At 46.0% G+C, this 18267-nt stretch overlaps 1 protein-coding gene across 1 annotated transcript in view; it reads left to right on the top strand.

The window, feature by feature from the left end:
* Nucleotides 1-18267, top strand: part of tiam2a (TIAM Rac1 associated GEF 2a) — an 80794-nt gene that overhangs the window by 38374 nt on the left and 24153 nt on the right. The window contains 1 exon segment of the mRNA XM_083792417.1: nt 1742-1836. Coding sequence (XP_083648543.1) covers nt 1742-1836 — 95 coding nt within the window.

Here is an 18267-nt window from a genome sequence, read left to right as displayed (position 1 = left end):
ATAGGGAAGTATATATGTGAAGTAGGGAAGTATATACAGTATGGGAAGTATATAGGGAAGTATATATGTGAAGTAGGGAAGTATATACAGTATGGGAAGTATATAGGGAAGTATGGGAAGTATATAGGGAAGTATATATGTGTATAGTATATAGGGGTTAAGTGGTGAATACTCGCAGAGACTTGAGTTTTACTGACTGGTAAGTTACATCAACATGCCCGCAGGTACCTCCTCTGCCACTAGAGGGGGTAGGATCCCAGGCAGGCTGATGATGAGGGGGGCAAAGGGCAAACACACATGCCACAGCACTGGAAGCATGTCTCCTTATCGACAAACCAAACAGATAAGAGGAGACAATTAAAATGCAAACAATTAATGTTATCTCTCATGGAGTAAGACTTCTGCCTGAAATTAAGTACTTCAAATACCCTGGGTAACCCTGGGAAAAAGAAAAATAAATCTCTCAGGCTCTCAACAGAGAGACCCAAAACTTTTCTCTTGTTTTAGTCCCAAATCCCTCTCAGACAACAAAAGAGAGTAAATTGGTGTTCTGCACCACCAACTACTGTACTACAGATCGAGTTCTCTTTGGGACTTTTGGATTTAATGAGCTGCAGTCGGAGAACCATAGGAAGATGGCCGGCCTTCTTACCTCTCCTCCTGCTTTTGAAATAAGTACAGCCTTCCTGACGTGGTTGGCTGGGGATTTCTTTCCCTGAAAGCCACAGCTAGAACTTATTCCCATTCGGCGAGGACGCCTGCTTTCTAACGATCCTCATCCAAACATGGACACAGAGATGACAAGAGATTATCCCACGAGAAGAGAGGGGATGTTTTCGTGAGATGAAATCACGTCATGACCATTTATAGAACGGGAGGCGTTTCATTTTAGTTTAAAAGGCTCTCTCAGGGCGCTTGGCACTCGCCCACGGCGACGGGTTCAGGCTGGAACCGGTCAGCTTTGTTTATGTTTGGTGCTCTGTAGAGGAATGAGCTGTAATAAATATACTGCTCCCATTCAGAGGCAATGATGGGTGATATGAGCCTAACAATGACCACACACACACACACACACGCACACACACACACGCATGCACATACACACACACACACACACACACACACACACACACACACACACACACACACACACACACACACACACACACACACACACACACACACACACACACTCTCTCTCTCTGACGGAGACCAAGGGTTCCATTACCGGTTTTAAGGATGTGGGAAATGGCATATTTATTGACAGCACATGGACATTTAGTTGCACAGCATATATCACCGTCACTGTCTGGTGGAAACCTTGTATGTCCAAAACAGAAAATGTTCAGGAAATGGAAAAATGAAACCGTGTTCCTCCAACGCAATACTTCTCAGACTTGTTCATGTCAAGGACCCCCAAAATACACCCCCATGTTCCCCCTCCCCCCAACGTCCATCTAAAGATATGTTGGGCCAGGGACCCCCCCGGCAGAGAAGATTTGTGTTGAATGAAATTGCAAAACATGTTGCCCTCAGGGAGGTCCCCCGCTTTGAGAACAAGTGTTCCAATGGATCCAATGTAGTTAGTATTTGGTCACAAGCTCTTGTTTTTGGGGTCTTAATCAGTGGGGGTTGTGTCTGTGCTGTGCTGCTGTTGAAAAGACTCATGCCTTCTCATTGTGTGGTAACACACACACACACACACACACTGATGCTAACGTGTGCGTTTCCTTCCTGTCAGACGTGTGCATGGTGGCTGATGCTGGAGAGACCTCAGTTCCTGGGCTGAAGAACGGGCACTCTCAACCCAGACACAGACCTGTTCAGCACAGCAAGGTAGGACCTGTGTGTGTGTGTGTGTGTGTGTGTGTGTGTGTGTGTGTGTGTGTGTGTGTGTGTGTGTGTGTGTGTGTGTGTGTGTGTGTGTGTGTGTGTGTGTGTGTGTGTGTGTGTGTGTGTGTGTGTGTGTGTGTGTGTGTGTGTGTGTGTGTGTGTGTGTGTGTGTGTGTGTGTGTGAATTCACTTCTAGTCATTTTTACTAGTTGCCTAGTAAACTAGTCGACTAGTTGCTTAATGCCCTAGTGTGTGTGACTGTGTGTGTGACTGTGTGTACGTGCGCCAGCTGCGGATCCATCAGCAGATATACTGGCAGCGTTCCCTTACATTACCATAATTAGACTAGTCTTCCTAGCCACCAATATAAACACAGCTTATTACTGTCACATAGACACCGCACGCATGCACGCACGGTCGCACGCACGCACACACACACGTACGACAGACACGTCCACTGACTGCATCTAAGCATTTACATCGTTACTGTCGGAAGGAAAACTCATAATGTCCTAAACTGTTACTTTTCAGTATTCAAAGTAGCATAATGATACTACCAAACACAAGCACATAGCTCCACTCTGCGCCATGTTCCCACTCCAGCCTGTTGATCTGCTACTTTGGATGCCTTCGTGTGACGATGTAGTCTCATCAAGTAAGGGTGTTGATTTGGGCCTTGATGCCGTCGTAATGACTGATTTTACACTTTACACGTCGTAATGACTGATGTCACAACTTGTGAAATGACTTTACTTAATGACTTACGTTATACTGTATCTCTTGTCCACTATAATCCCTTCCTAACAGTTTAGTCCATTTTTCTTTTTTTTTTGACGAAATTGTCAGTATATTTAGTCTCAGTGTTACCATAGCTTAATTTTTATTTAGTTTTCGTCAGTGAAAAAAAGGTAGTCGACGGACATTTTGCAACATGTTTTAGGTTTTTATTAGAGAAAGTATAAAATATGAGTGTTAATCTCTTTTTATTTGCTGCTTTCTGTCATTTTAACGATTTTCTGCTATTTTTGACAGGGGGGCTAAATATGTACAGTATATTGTTTTTTACAAATTAGACCCCAGGAAATTACATCTGGCTACAAAAGATCACGGGATCTACTGAATGTGAAGGGGGAGGTGACAAACTGACGGAGTAAATAAAATAATAGTAAAGAAAATTATAAAGAAATCGCCGTAAAAGTTTGTAAATGACATGAATGCCCCACCCCCCCGTCAAAAATAGTTAAATCGTTAAAACGAAAGAAAGCAGCAAATGAAAACAACCTAAAACATGGACAAAAAAAAGGTCCTTTAAGAAATAAAACTAGTGTTGACTAATCATTACAAGTGGCTCTTATTTTGAAGAGGAAGAGGAAGTCGGTTTCGGTTGTAGCCAACTGCCATGTCTGCTGTAGTCTAAAGATTAGTAAACTAGAAGTGGTGGTGGATTAAACACACGCTTAGCCAAAGCATGTTCAAGCATATTTAGCCTATTAGCCTATTAATGGTATACGTCTCACACTGGTAAAATCTGCCCCAAAAAACCTTAACAGGAAGGCTACAGTACTGTTACTGTCACTGCCTGCAAGGATGTACTTGGACCTGTTTGGCCGCCGTGCCATTTCTTATAAACATTTTAGTTCATTAGTTGAAGTGGGTCCGCCGTGCACTGTAGTGTAGCCTACCTGGTGCTGAACTCTTAACTCTCAAAGTGAATTGGTGTGACAGTGAACTGCAGTAGCCGAGGCTTGTAAGACACGCAGTTGCGGGACGCGTTTGTTTGTTTGTTTAAAGCCATGTTACGGCAAGCGTTAGTGGGTTATTGTATGGCACCATAATGCATCCTGTCTACTATACGGGGAGGGGGTTGTTCTGCTAATGCATGGGTGGCAGTGGCTCCGGTAGAACAGCCGGTTGGGAAAACCGTGAGGTTCCCAGTTCGATGCCGGGCTCCCCCAGAGTTAGTGTCCAAGTGTCCTTGAATAAGACACCTAATTGCTCCCGATGAGCAGGTTGGTACCTTGCATTGTTTCCTCCGCCATCGTTGTGTCTGTGAATGGGAGAATGTAATGCACAATCTATGTAAAGTGCCTTAGATAAATGCGCTATATAAATGGAAAATGCACAATCCCATCACCATTCCCAAACTTTTCAGCTCGTGGCCCCAAAATAATGCTGCCATTGACTCGCGACCCCAATCTAATCCCGGAGGTAATTTTATGCACATAAATGCACATTTGTCCGCACATGTAATGTATTAATCCTAGGGCTATAGAGGTTTCGTAACAATCATGGTTAGTGTATTTGTGTATTTGTATTTGTAATAACTTTTACATCTCATTCTGTTGTGTAAAATATTTTTGATGACTCAAAATAATTTCACGACCCCATGTCCCTTTGGGAACCCCTGCGCTAGTGCACACGTGTATACTTACATGCTTGTAACACACACACACACACACACACACACACACACACACACACACACACACACACACACACACACACACACATTCTCTCTTGATATGGCATACATCATCGAAGACTTCAATTTACACCACTCGGCACAATGTCTACATCAATTCACACTTGTGCTGTCTAATACTGGAACACCTTCGCTATTCGGGCTATGTTTTATGTTTACATACATACACCTTCTGTCGCATGGCACCTCCGTTGAACCCAGCACCGAAGATACCAGCGCTGGCAACACTTATTCATGAGCCGTTGAAATCCCATCCTTTCCTGTGAGTACATCGACGGTTGTGTCCGGGGAATGGAGGCACTTCACAGTCCCATTTCTGTCCCGTCGGCTTTGATGGAGTCCAATATTTTAGCGTGAAAATGTTGTTTTTGTAAGTCATTAATTAAAGCTACAGTCTGTCAGTTTAATGTGTGTTGCCTCCGCCGCTTGCGACACGCTTGTAGATCAGATAAGAGTCATTTATAGGGGTAAAAAAAGGAGAGTGCCAAGTATAGAGCCTGCATTGACCGACCCCAGTCAATGTACAGTAATATAGGGTTTAGGTGGTTAATGAGTGTGTGTGTGTGTGTGTGTGTGTGTGTGTGTGTGTGTGTGTGTGTGTGTGTGTGTGTGTGTGTGTGTGTGTGTGTGCGTGTGTGCGTGTGCGTGTGCGTGTGTGCACGCGTGCCATAGAACCATGAACTACATGCGCACGCATGTAGTTCATAGTTCTATCGCATGTAATCATGTCATTATTGTACTGAGGCTCACACAACAAGGACGCTGTAATGTATTTTCTTAACGTCCCAGTGAGTAATCCTAAAGACATGATGTGGATATCCTCACTGTTTCTGTCACTTGACTGGACTGGAACTGTGGAGTACTTGACCCTGGGTCAGCCAGGTGGATTAGAGAGAGAGAGAGAGACTGCTCTTTCTCTCTCTACCCCCCCCCCCCCCAACCCCCCTCTCTCTGTCTTTCTCTCCCTCTCTCTCTCTCTCCTCTTTGTTTGCCCAGCGACATGAGTCGCTGGGATCTGCACTGCAGCACCGCCGCCGCTGCTGCAGCTCTCTGCTCACGCTCACAGAGAGTGGAAGGACTGATGGTGTGTGTGTGTGTGTGTGTGTGCTCTGCTCTCTTAAGACAGAGCTCTCCATTGAGGGTGTTCTCCTAGTGATATTGGTATATATTGGTGTAGTCTATAAATCTGAATGCTGTCGTGGAGCACAGAGTGGAACCTAACCAACCCAATCCTCCCCCAGCCCCTCCCCCCAGCCCCAAACCAACACCTTGCTTTCTGGAGCGGGAGAAAAGATGGAGTCGTTGGGTAGAAAATCAACTGTGTATCAGCAAATAGTCTGACACACACACACGCGCACGCACACGCACGCACGCACGCACGCGCGCGCGCGCGCACACACACACACACGCACACACAGAAAGCGGTCTGAAAGTCAATTGAGATGGATGGCAAGCCAAAGCACTCATTTCAAGGCTGTCGTCACCTTGTGTAAGCGTCTGTTTTGCCACAGTGGCTTACTTTGATTAATTGGTCCGTTGCATTCCAATTTGCGGTTATTACACCAGAGGTGTGTGTGTGTGTGTGTGTGTGTGCGCGTGCGTGTGCATGCGTGCCTGCTTGGGACGGGCGCGGGCGGTGCTTGCTTACTAAGCAACACTGCTGTTGGCTGTTGGGATATCGAGTGTGATTTCCTATCGCTGGTGGATTATTTAATGATATATTCAGCCGCGCGGCGGCGTAGCAATCGGCTTAATGCGGTGTCACACGGCGCCATTATGAGCTGAGCGTATTGATTAGAGGAGTCAACTCAATTGGCCCGAGACGCGTCCCCTGAGGCGCCTCAGTTTGAATTGATTTGATATGCTCATTGTGGGATTGGATAAATAAATAATACGTTTATAATGTTGCCGCTTGGACGCGCTGGCAGGATGCCCCCTGCGCGCGCGCACACACACACACACACACACACACACACCTGTGTGTACCCACCGGTCATTCAACAGCAGATTTTCGGCAAAGTACGTAATAGGCTCTATGCACACAGAACAACTCTCCCTACTTCCTTGGTGTTGGCAATGATACTAATTAAGGCTCTGTTCCATTAGTGTACAGTGGTTCTCAAACATTTAAATTTCAAAGACCCCCATAACTCTCGAGAGTGTACCAATGGAACGGGTCCATTTGGTTCCATTTTGTACACTCTCAGAGTTGGAGCAGAGTTTGAGCCAGCACGCACAATAGCAGCAGCCCTGATATGACTCTGTTTGACCAGAATGGAACAGAGCCTCCATTAGTATCATCGGTAACACCTTGGGCGAGGTGTGGCTCTCACCACATGACACCGGGCTGCTGCAGAGCTCTCACAGCCAGCCTGGGGGAAAAAAACGTCATGGTCTAGATTCTAGAACTGCAATTAACCCCGTTCCTCATCCACACTCACTGCTGCGACCCAGTTAACGATCCCTCCATCCACACTGTTTGTTTCACTAATTCAAATTCAATTCAGGCAAAGGATTATTTTTTTTGGAGACACATTGTTTAAAAATAATCCTATTGATCCACTTTGTGTTTGTTCGCAGATTAGCTGGGTTTCTTTCAATTGTAATTAATTTGATATAATCATGAACCTATGAAATTGACATATTCTTTTTTGCTAATTGGATCCTTTGCTAATAGTATGTAGTGTATGTAAGTATCTAATAGTATGTAGTGTATGTAAGTATCTAATAGTATGTAGTGTATGTAAGTATCTCATACATGCTAATAGTATGTAGTGTATGTAAGTATCTCATACATGCTAATAGTATGTAGTGTATGTAAGTATCTCAAGTCCTGTGCTTCCCAAAGGCGGCATAATTATACTCATGTTCTGGTTCAGTTTCCCATAGCTTCGCTTGATTGATGGAAGCGATTGATGACGTGACACCGTCATGTGTGTGCTTCCGGTTTAAATTGTGTCAGTCAAGCGTTGCTCTGAAACATTGAAATGGAACAGGAAACTATGAGTACTGTGTGCCCCCTTCAGGAAACCCAGGACTACAGTTACGGTATGCACAGATTGATTGATTGAATAGTTAATTATACAGAAATGTAAAAACAGCAACAGAGTACAGTCAAAACACTTGGTCTAAAAGGGATAGCGCCAAAAAAAGGCCTGTGTGCTTTTTCCTCTTAAATAATTCTACTTGATCGTCCTCGTTTAATTATTCAGCTTCACCTGTCTTATCGTAAGCATTGGGACTTGAACAGCAGAAGCCTACACATAATAGACTCCGCCAGCTCCTTCAAACGTCACCCTTCTCCAACATTTCCTGTCGTGTGTGTTTGTGTGTGTGTGTGTGTGTGTGTGTGTGTGTGTGTGTGTGTGTGTGTGTGTGTGTGTGTGTGTGTGTGTGTGTGTGTGTGTGTGTGTGTGTGTGTGTGTGTGTTATTATGACTAAGCTCACCAGCCACCATCAGCTTGTCCCACTCAGTTCGTCCTCACTATAAACAACGCTGCGGCAGAGAGGTGAGGAAAGGTTCCAGCGATGAGAGAATGCAGAAGGATAGTTGGATAGATGTACGGTCAGGTGACCCATTGACCCACGCTCGCGTAAGAATTAATGGCCGGTGGACCGGTGGCCGTAACCTCGCCGGTTAATAACCGCTCCTCCAACCTGAGAGGAGGCCGCCGGCGTCTGCTCCTCCACGTTAATAGAGCTGTCCGTCAGGGGCCAGCCGACCCCTATAGGGCTACGTGCTCCTCTCTGCTGGCCCATCGTGTGGCGCTCTCGCTCCTCCTCCTCCTGTCCGGACTGTGCTGCTGGCCGCTGCCGCTTAGCCTCGAGACAGCTACTTAGAGATAAGCGCTCCTGTCCGGTCTGGCCTGCATGCACCTGTCTGCTGCGCTGTCAAACATGGCTCCCATCGTGGGACCAACAAACCACTGGTAACTGTAATGGGCTCAAAGATATACCGGTAGTCTTGTTTGTCTGGCTGGGGGTTAAATGTAAGGGTTGTGATTGTGACTTTTCAAAAATACATAACACATAAAGTATTGCACAAACAGGACAGTACTCAATATCCTTGTTCAAGGAAGGTTTTAACATGTACAGTCAGTGTACTGTAGCTAAACATCAACAGCACCAGATCTTCTCCGTAGAACTGTATCTCCTTCATGTAGTTTATTAGAGTTGATTAGAGTGCTTAGCCCGGCAGCTTGCTCCCTTTATGGCTGTTGTGTCCGCTGTGAAATGTCATGTGTGTCCCCTCCCCCCTCCCCTCCTCGGTAGCCCCGGTGGATTTATCTGCTAGTATCACTGTGACATCTTTAGCGGTCGCACGTTTGAGCCCAGGCGGAGGGCGGGGTGTTATTGTTGTTGTTGTTGGCGGGGTGACCCAATCGAAAGTGTTTATTTTCCGTCGTTCCTTAGATTAGTGGTTCTCCTGTCAAGGACCTCTGAATTGATATGTATTTGCCCCCCCCCCCCCATCTGAAAATGTTTTATGCCATTTGGGACCCCTATAAGAACAGATTTGTGATAAAATATAAATCTAAATGAAAACATTTTCTATACTACCCCTCCCCCCCTCAAATATAGACTACTACTACTACTATACGTACAATCTCGCAGTACATCATGGAGCTTGTACATCTGCTATTTTCGAATAGCTAACGTATAAAATGTAGGATAGAGTTGGCTGGGGACCTCCTGGAACCCCCACCCCCGCCCCCCAGGACCCCTGGGGGTGGATAACATTATTAATATTGTACCGAGTCACGTTTATTATTACCCAGCCTTTCTACTTCACCTTTTCAATTGACTTCATTGTGTTGTTTCGCGGCCGCCTCATGTTTGCGTAATAAGTATATTTGTGTAGTGGCGGTGGATATCTCCCTCAGCCAGCCAGGCAGCGTGTGGAAGCGTCTCAGCGTGGCGGCCCCGGGGATACGCGGCGGAATGGCTTTTTTAATCCGGGGCCCTGCCTCGTCGTTATTAAAGCACACACGCTCTTCACGATGTCCTCCGAGACTCCGGCGAGGAACAATATTTGTTTTGGAATGAATAATAAAAGCCGTAAAATGGGCTGGAGCAGAGCGCGACGCCGGCCGGGGCCAGCCTGGCGACTCTCTCTCTCGCCACTCCTCCCTTCCCCTCCCCTCCCCTCTACTCTTCTCCGGTCTGATTTATGGGAGCGCGTTTTCATTTATTGAGCTTTGAAAAGAGGCTGGCAACATGGTACTATAGAGTACCCCATACCTGCTGAATGAATCTCTCTCTCTCTCTCTCTCTCTCTCTCTCTCTCTCTCTCTCTCTCTCTCTCTCTCTCTCTCTCTCTCTCTCTCTCTCTCTCTCTCTCTCTCTCTCTCTCTCTCTCTCTCTCTCTCTCTCTCTCTCTCTCTCTCTCGCGCGCGCGCGCATGACAGGGCTCTTTGCCATGAGGGATGGTAAAGCTAGAAGCTAGCCCCAGGGACACGCCTATATTTTATCTTCTCGTCCATACCCACATGCACGCATGCATGCACGTACAGTACACACACACAGGCCTCGCAGTATTTGTTTATTTCAACGCTTGCTACACTGGTGAGGCACCAGACTTTCTCCTTTAACATTTGAGCAGCTTTTCATCAACAAAATAAATGGGCCGAGTTCTGCGTAATAATGACTCTATTACAGCGTCCGGGGATCTGTGTTTATATTCCATTTCGACAGCTTTTGTTTGTGTGTTGTGTTTACAGCCAACTCTGGGAAATAAAAACAACTGAATAGGATTCATGAGGGATGAGTGTGAAGCCGCTGGGTTTGAAGTGTGTGTGAGTTGACGGATCCATGGATGATTTAGCCGGAGGGCCCTGCATTATGATGCAAGTGGGTTGTGTGCTGTATGAATTAACGTATTAATGTGCATGAATGTTGAGAATTCCGTTTGACATAGAAAGCCTAGCTGTCATCTTGGACTGTGTGTGTGTGTCTGTGGATACAGTGGATGTCCTCCAACCACCTCAAACTGAACCCAGACAAGACTGAGCTTCTCTTCTTCCCAGCTAAGTCCTGCCCTATGCAGGAGCTAACTATTTCCGTAGACAACGCCCTGGTAACGTCTGTCCCAACAGCCAGGAATCTTGGTGTTGTCCTGGACAGCCAGCTCTCGTTCAAAACTCACATCACAGCTGTCACTCGATCCTGTAGGTTCACACTCTATAACATACGACGAATTAGACCGTTCCTCACCCAGGAATCAGCCCAGCTCCTAATCCAGTCTTGTCAAAACTCGACTACTGTAACTCCCTCCTTACTGGCCTACCAGCATGTGCACTTAAGCCTCTCCAGCTGATCCAAAATGCCGCAGCTCGCTTGGTCTTCAACCAGCCAAAATTCTCACATGTCTCCCCCCTGATCCGCTCCCTCCACTGGCTCCCGCTGCCCGCACAGAATACAAAACTCTGATGCTGGCATTCAAAGCAACCAAAGGTATGGCTCCCCCATATCTTGCAAGTATGATCGAACCCTACAAACCCTCCCGCGCACTCAGATCAGCCAATGCAGGGGCTAAAAACGCCGGGTCACTAAAAACGCCGGGACAACGCTCCACACGTCCCAAACTCTTCTCCCTTCTGGCTCCAAAACTGTGGAATGCACTTCCCATTGCAGTCAGAACTGCAGCATCACTCCCAATCTTCCGCCGTAGTCTGAAAACCCACCTTTTCAGAATCCATCATGGCCTGTAGCACTTACCCCACCCCCTTAGATAGCATTTCTGTAGACGTAGATAGCATTTCATACAGACTTATAGCATGTTATGTAGACAGCACTATAATTGCATTGTATGTAGTCATAGCACATCATAGTACATAAGTATAGCATAGTAGTATATATGTATAGTTTATATGTATAGTTTCATCATATAGATATTCCACTGTTACTTTCTTAGCTTACGCATGCTTCATGATAAATGTTCTTATGTGATGTATTCCCATGCTTTTTTGTTCTTGCTTAATGTAAGTCGCTCTGGATTAAGAGCGTCTGCTAAATGCCTAAATTGTAAATTGTAAATTGTGTCTGTGCGTGCGTGCGTGCGTGCGTGCGTGCTGAGAGGCAGAGAGGCGGTGCGTGGGAACGAGGCTGTTTACGCTGACGTTTGCACGATAGTCACTGCCTAGATGGAGTAGGCCACCACGGCTCCTATTGAGGACACACACACACACGTTCACGGACGCGCACACACACACACACACACACACACACACACACACACACACGGACGCACACACACACTCGCGCACACACATTGGTATTACTGCACTTGTGAGGACGTAAAGATATTCCTCACAACCAGAACAGTTCTACTGTTTTTTAACTGTAACCTGTAAGCCTGTGTGTTATACTTAACAGCCAAAATCAAAACGACAGCGACCTCACGACACGCTATAGGTCCTTTTCAGACGGGGAGCAAGTGACGCAGACGCTTTCGCCTGGATCAGCGACAGGTCTGCTCCAGGTGTGCTAATGAGGGGGTGTGACAACGCAAGCGTATAAAAAGTCAGTCTAGTCAGTCATGGGGGTGTGCATGAAATGAGCGCAAAAAAACCTGCACGCCTCTCATTGAAAATTAATTTCTTAGGCACGTTAATCTTTGCCCATCTGAAATGACCTTCAAACTGCGAGTTCGTGCAGTGAGGTCTGGTATTTCCCTCTACAGTTGATGTCTTGACCGATGTCACTAATGCTCACGAGAAAAGACCACCATTTTAGGCAGATTTTCTTTAAAAACATATATTTTTTAAAACAACTTTTCAGGAATTGCGGTTTCTATTAGCTTGGAATTTCCCATCGATGATGTGACTGGTGGACGGGTTTCTGAACTGCCCACAGCCCTCCCATGAGACACAGCCCGGGTAGAAAAAAGTGTGGAATTTTATCATGAAAATGAGTGAGGACCAATTACATGAAGATAGGTTGAAAAGTGGTAAAGTGGTCCTTTAAGTCCCAACTATTCATATGCTGTGCAAGTGTGCATTCCGCCTCCCACCATCTAAAGAAGAGACAATGTCACATTTTCAATTGTGAGGTGCTGCCGCGACATAGTTGAGATTCCTCTAACCCCCCCCCCCCCCCCCCCCCACACACACACACACACACACACACACACACACACATCACCCCTTCCCCCCATGGCCCAGATCCTCCTGTGTCGGTGTCAGCCATTCCTGTGTGCGTGTGTGTGTGTGTGTGTGTGTGTGTGTGTGTGTGTGTGTGTGTGTGTGTGTGTGTGTGTGTGTGTGTGTGTGTGTGTGTGTGTGTGTGCGTGGCGCCACTGGGCCAGAACCGTCCTCATTGTAACCTCCATGGCTATTCAACACACTCCAGGCCTCCCTCTGCATTCTGACCCCTGTGCCAGTGACACTGAGGTCACATGGAACAAGAGAGATCATCATCACACAATGACAAGAGAAGGAAACTGAGAAACCTCTTATCTCCATATTTGGATGTTAACGCCCTATACTTGATCGTACTACAGCGTCACACGAGAGTGTCAAAAGTAGCAGATGCGCACGCTCAAATTGTTTTGAGCTTGTAGAGATTGTAGTTTTGTGGGGTGCATACTTAGTTGGTTAGACATGGGTTAAGGTTAGGTTTAGGTGTGCTGCCCCGTGGGAGGTTAGGGTGAGGGTTTGAGATAGGTTGTAGTTGTACTGCTTTTCAATTTGAATGCTGAAAAGTTAACAGTTTTGGACATGTGAGGTTTCCACCCGACGGAGACGATTTTACAAAGACAAGACAAGAGTGGCAGAGATGGGAGATGGATGGATGGGAGGAGGGAGGGGTGTTGTTGGAGAGAGAGAGAGAGAGTGAGTGAAGGGATAGGGTGTGAGAATCGAGGAGAGCAACATGTAGTTGCCAGGGGTGGTGGGAGTGGGGTGGTAGTGAATTCCTCTCCGTATGCACAAAAACGATGGTTGGGACAGTCCGTCCACAGGTTGATTGATATGCAGATTAGCAGAGCAGACCCCCCCCCAACCCCATACGCCTCCAGAACAGAGGGGAAACACAGGAGATCAATGACTCCATCCAAAGCACCCGCAGCCCAGGAGCTGGAGGGACACCCTCACATCAGAGGGAGAGAGGGGGAGAGTTGTCGGAGAGAGTGACAACCGCTTTGAAAGGGTTGAAGGGGGCGAGAGGGGCTGGGGTGGGGGGAGAGGAGGGGTGGAGGGAGGCCGAGGAGGAGAAGAGGATCGACTGGTCATCGCCACAGCTCGTGTTCTCTGGGTGTTAGCGGGAGCGTATAGCGTTTGGACCAGCAGCACCGGGGTCAGTCATGCCGTCGTGCGGGGCGGGCAGGCTGCACAGGAAGGGCTGTTCCCTGGTCAGGAGGACCCGACGGCAGGCCTCGGCCGTGTGGAGGCTTTTCTATAGGCTGATGTTCACGGTGAGTCAGTGGCACGCCATTTAAAGGACAACTTTCGTTTTTTTCAACCAAGGTTCATGTTTTAGGTTGTTATCAGAGAAACTAAAAGATGAGTGTTATTTTCTTTCTATTTGCTGCTTTCTTTCGTTTTAGGGACTTTAGCTGTTTTGTACAGGTGGGCGGGGGCATTCGAGCATGGTGCTAAATATGTATTTTTTTACAAAATATTATGGAGATTTTCTTTTTTATTATTTACTATAGTCCTAATAAACCCCAGGAAATTACATCTGGCCACAAATAAATCACAGGATCTACTGAATGTGAAGGTAGCCTACTGGGGGGAAGCCACACTGTGTCATAGGCTCAATGTCAGTTTGACACATTCAGTAGATCCCGTGATGTGTTGTGGCCAGATAAAATTTCTTGGGGTTTAGTAGGACTATAGTAAATAATTAAAAAATAAATCGCTATAAAATGTTGTACAAAAATACATATTTATCCCCATGCTCGAATGCCCCCGCCCCCCTGTCAAAAACAGCTAAAATCCCTACAACGAAAGAAAGCAACAAATGAAAGAAAATTAACACTCACCTTTTACTGTATCTCATAACAACCTAAAACATGAACCTTGGTTGAAAAAAACTAAAGTTGTCCTTTAAAGTGTCCCATCTAAAGTGTTTCTTTTTTTTACTACGGACAGGTGGGAATGAATCTGTTATTTGTGTTTTACGGCATTACTGCCATTGCGTTCCCGAAAGTATCAAATGGGAATCAAAGTGCTTTATATATATCTCCTTTTGTAGGTCCTGTTGTAACAGGTGCTCTTTGATGGTGTTTTTGGTTGAGGATAGAGAGAGTCACACCGTCTGGTGGGTTAGGGTGACATTACACACTTTGTTGGAGGAATGGTATAATTTGGGGGGGGGGGTGGGGGGGGGGGGGGGTGGCGTACAAGATCAGAGTTTGGACATTTTGAGATTTTCATTAAAAAGAAATTACTATCTTTTGTGTAGTTTTGAAGAAAACAAAGAAGTCATGTAGAGGATTCTTGTCTACATTGGCTGAAGAGCCAATCCCATTTGGAGGTGAATCTGCCGTTTTGAGCGCCTCGGGGTGAAAACAAAGCCCGGGCCGGGGATTCAAGGTGCCAATCCGTCGGATCCGTTGGACAGACCGGGGCGCTCCGGGGCGGCTTTCCCCCGCCAGCGCTCACCTCCTGTCCTCAGCCCCTTAATTGGATGTTTTGGCAGAGCTGTCAGGCCGCATTGGTGGGATCGTTATCCGAGTTTCTGAGTCATGACTGTGTGTGTGGGGGTGTGTGGGGTGGGGGGCTTCTCACTCTCACTCTCTGTCTCTGTCCATTTATCTCCTGGCTGTCCGTTAAGACCTCTTTGCCTCTCTGCCATGCAGGTGTCCACCTTTAAAACATGATGGAGATCTTCTTCTCTCTGATAAGAGGTGTCTCTGTTAGAGCTCTTCTCTCTGACAGTGCAGTGGTTCTCAACCTTTTACCATTTGAAGGACCCCCCCCCCCCCCCAAATTGATATGTATTATTTGGGCCCGCCAGACCACCACGGGAAAATGTCTTAGGATAGGATAGGATTTATGATTTTTTTTTAAGAATAGAAATTATTCAACAAATGTTTACAGTTTTGCAATTTTTCAAAAAAATAGCAGATGTACAAGCTGTGAGCTTGTAGATCTGCTTTATTTTAATTTTTATAAAATAATATAGTGTTTGAAATGACTGTGATACTGTATTAACACATTTTGCTAAAGAAAATACACAATCCCAAAAGGTACCAAAATGTAAATCATACAAGTTAAAAGCTATACTGTAGGCATCTAAACATGATTTCGTTTTAAATCACCTAATTTATAATAACTTAAATGGCCACTTCACCCCTTTTGCAACCAGATCTTATTTTAATGATGTTTGGGAGACAAAAAAAACACTTTCCTGGAGTTTTTACGTGGGTAATATGTTTTTTTTTGTTGATATTTTAGTATTTCAAAGTGTCCATGGGCTCCATGATGCTTTGAAATACTGAAATATCTAAAAACACATTATTACCCACATAAAAACCCCCAGGAAAGTGTTTCTCGTGTACCAAACATCATTAAATTAAGATCTGGTTGCAAAAGGTATGAAGTGGCCCTTTAATAATGTTGGCAGCATGTGTGGCTGTGCAGTTATTTGTGCTCAATATTGACCTGGAGCCCCTAATCTGCAGTGTGTCTGTGAGTATGTGACGAGAATGAACCTGGCACACAAGCAGCAATGTGCAATTTTCACACACGTGTACACACTGTGCACGTGTACACACTGTGCACGCGTACACGGCTACATGCACGCACGAGAGAGAGAGTGCGTGCGAGCACACGCGCACACACAGTCACACACACACACACACACACGTGCGCGCCCTGGGCACCTGAAGCTGAAACAAAGTGTGATATTAGCTATCGGTCTGAGGGCTGCCTCATGCTGTCAGAGTGTGTGATGAATATGTCGACCTGATATCCTTCAGCCTGCAGTGTGGAGCCACGCTTGATTTATGTGCTCTGATGCATGCCACGGTGCTGTTGTTGTGATGCCAGGCGTTACTTTAGAGGCTTATTTATATAAATAAATCAGCCTTTAATGTATGTTAGTAGTGTGTGAACCTTGACTGTGTGTGTGTGTGTGTGTGTGTGTGTGTGTGTGTGTGTGTGTGTGTGTGTGTGTGTGTGTGTGTGTGTGTGTGTGTGTGTGTGTGTGTGTGTGTGTGTGTGTGTGTGTGTGTGTGTGTGTGTGTGTGTGTGTGTGTGTGTGTGTGTGTTTTACTGTCCCAGTGAGCGTGCTAATCTCTGCTCAGTACAAGAGGAGACCTTAAGTCGTTCTAATTAGCAGCCCTCAATTTGAGACCCCAATGTGTCTGTGTGTGTCTCTCTCTCTCTCTCTCTCTCTCTCTCTCTCTCTCTCTCTCTCTCAATGTGTTGTGCAATAATTTTTTGGCGGTCTGTCCCTGGAGTGACCATGCTGTAATGAGCTCTAGCTGATGAGTTGCTAGCATATTAATGGAAGCTCTGATTGTCTGGTCTCTGGGGGGGGGGGGGGGACTCAGGCATGTCTTCACTGTGTATGTGTGTGTGTGTGTGTGTGTGTGTGTGTGTGTCGATGTGAGTATAAAAATGAACGGTCCATTGATTTAAGGGTGTTGCTGTGCAATCTTGGGTGACAAGCAGTATTTTAAATGCCCCCTATACACACACACACCACACCACACCACACCACACACATTACTACGGGGGGAGAGAATTCAGGTTCCAGAGACAGCAGTATAAAGTTATAGATACAAGGCAAAGTACTGCCGTTTTCTTTGCCAGCCTGAGAGAGGATTTGTGTTCTTGTGACAACCAGGAACATTGTCATCACAATGGGCCTGATTCACTAATCTGTTTACATCCCATATTAGTAGTGTAGAATAAGGCATTCTAATGACGTACAGCAAGCTTTGGTCCCATCATGTAAGTCTGCATCCGAGCAGACTAGAGAAGAGCGGGCCCTCCACAAAATACACGGATAAAAGAATATATATTACAGAATCTGTAATATATAACGTGGGAAGTTTGGAAAATTCCTTTACACCCAAAATATGGGTGTAAACAGCCCTGGCCCAATATTGTCTACTTTTATACCTTATAGTGGGTTTTTTTGTACTTGTGTGGACCCTCACAAATAACAACACAAAAGGTTGCATTATAGAGATTTGAGGTTTCTGCCCACATCGACGATATAATACAAGTGAGCGCACAAACTCTCTATCTCTCTCTCTCTCTCTCTCTCTCTCTCTCTCTCTCTCTCACACACACACACACACACACACACACACACAGCCGTTTGTGCCACAGAGAGCAGCTGGTCCGGTGCACGGGCAACGCTGCGGTGTTGCTGTGGAACAGATTGGAACCTGTGATTACCGTGGCTTCTCAGCTGTGGCTGTCCGTACCGCAATATGCCATGTCATAATGTACTGTACCGTACCATTCATACTGGACTGTAACATTCATACTGGACTGTACCATTCATACTGTACCATACCTGGACTATACCATGTCATACTGGACTGTACTTGGACTGTACCATGTCATACTGTACCGTATCTGGACTGTACCATTCATACTGGACTGTACATGGGACTGTACCATTCTATAGCAGTGGTTTTCAACCAGTGGTCCTTCTGGAGGTTACAGGTGGTCCCTAGCTAAATGATGGAGAGTTGGTAACCAAACTTTAACTCTTGAGAGTGTAAAATGAAACCATTTGTTTTCATTTTACACTCGAGAGTTACATTGTAGAGGGTATGCGCATGACATCATCGTCATACCCGGTAGTTATGTGGGAACGCCTACAGCGAGTGCCAAAACTACTTCCTGGCCTTGATAGCCCATACATCCACACAGAAAAGTCGTATTTGATTGCATTGAACGACGTTAAACAACATATTTGCCACTCGATTTGCCACTCACTTTATGCATGCACATACCCGCTATTGTTAAACATCTGCATTACTTAAT

Source organism: Protomyctophum parallelum (assembly GCF_964188405.1).
Source record: "Protomyctophum parallelum genome assembly, chromosome: 20".
NCBI lineage: Eukaryota > Metazoa > Chordata > Actinopteri > Myctophiformes > Myctophidae > Protomyctophum > Protomyctophum parallelum.
The sequence above is the reverse complement of the archived record's forward strand: the minus strand, read 5'-3'. Positions and strand labels throughout refer to the sequence as shown.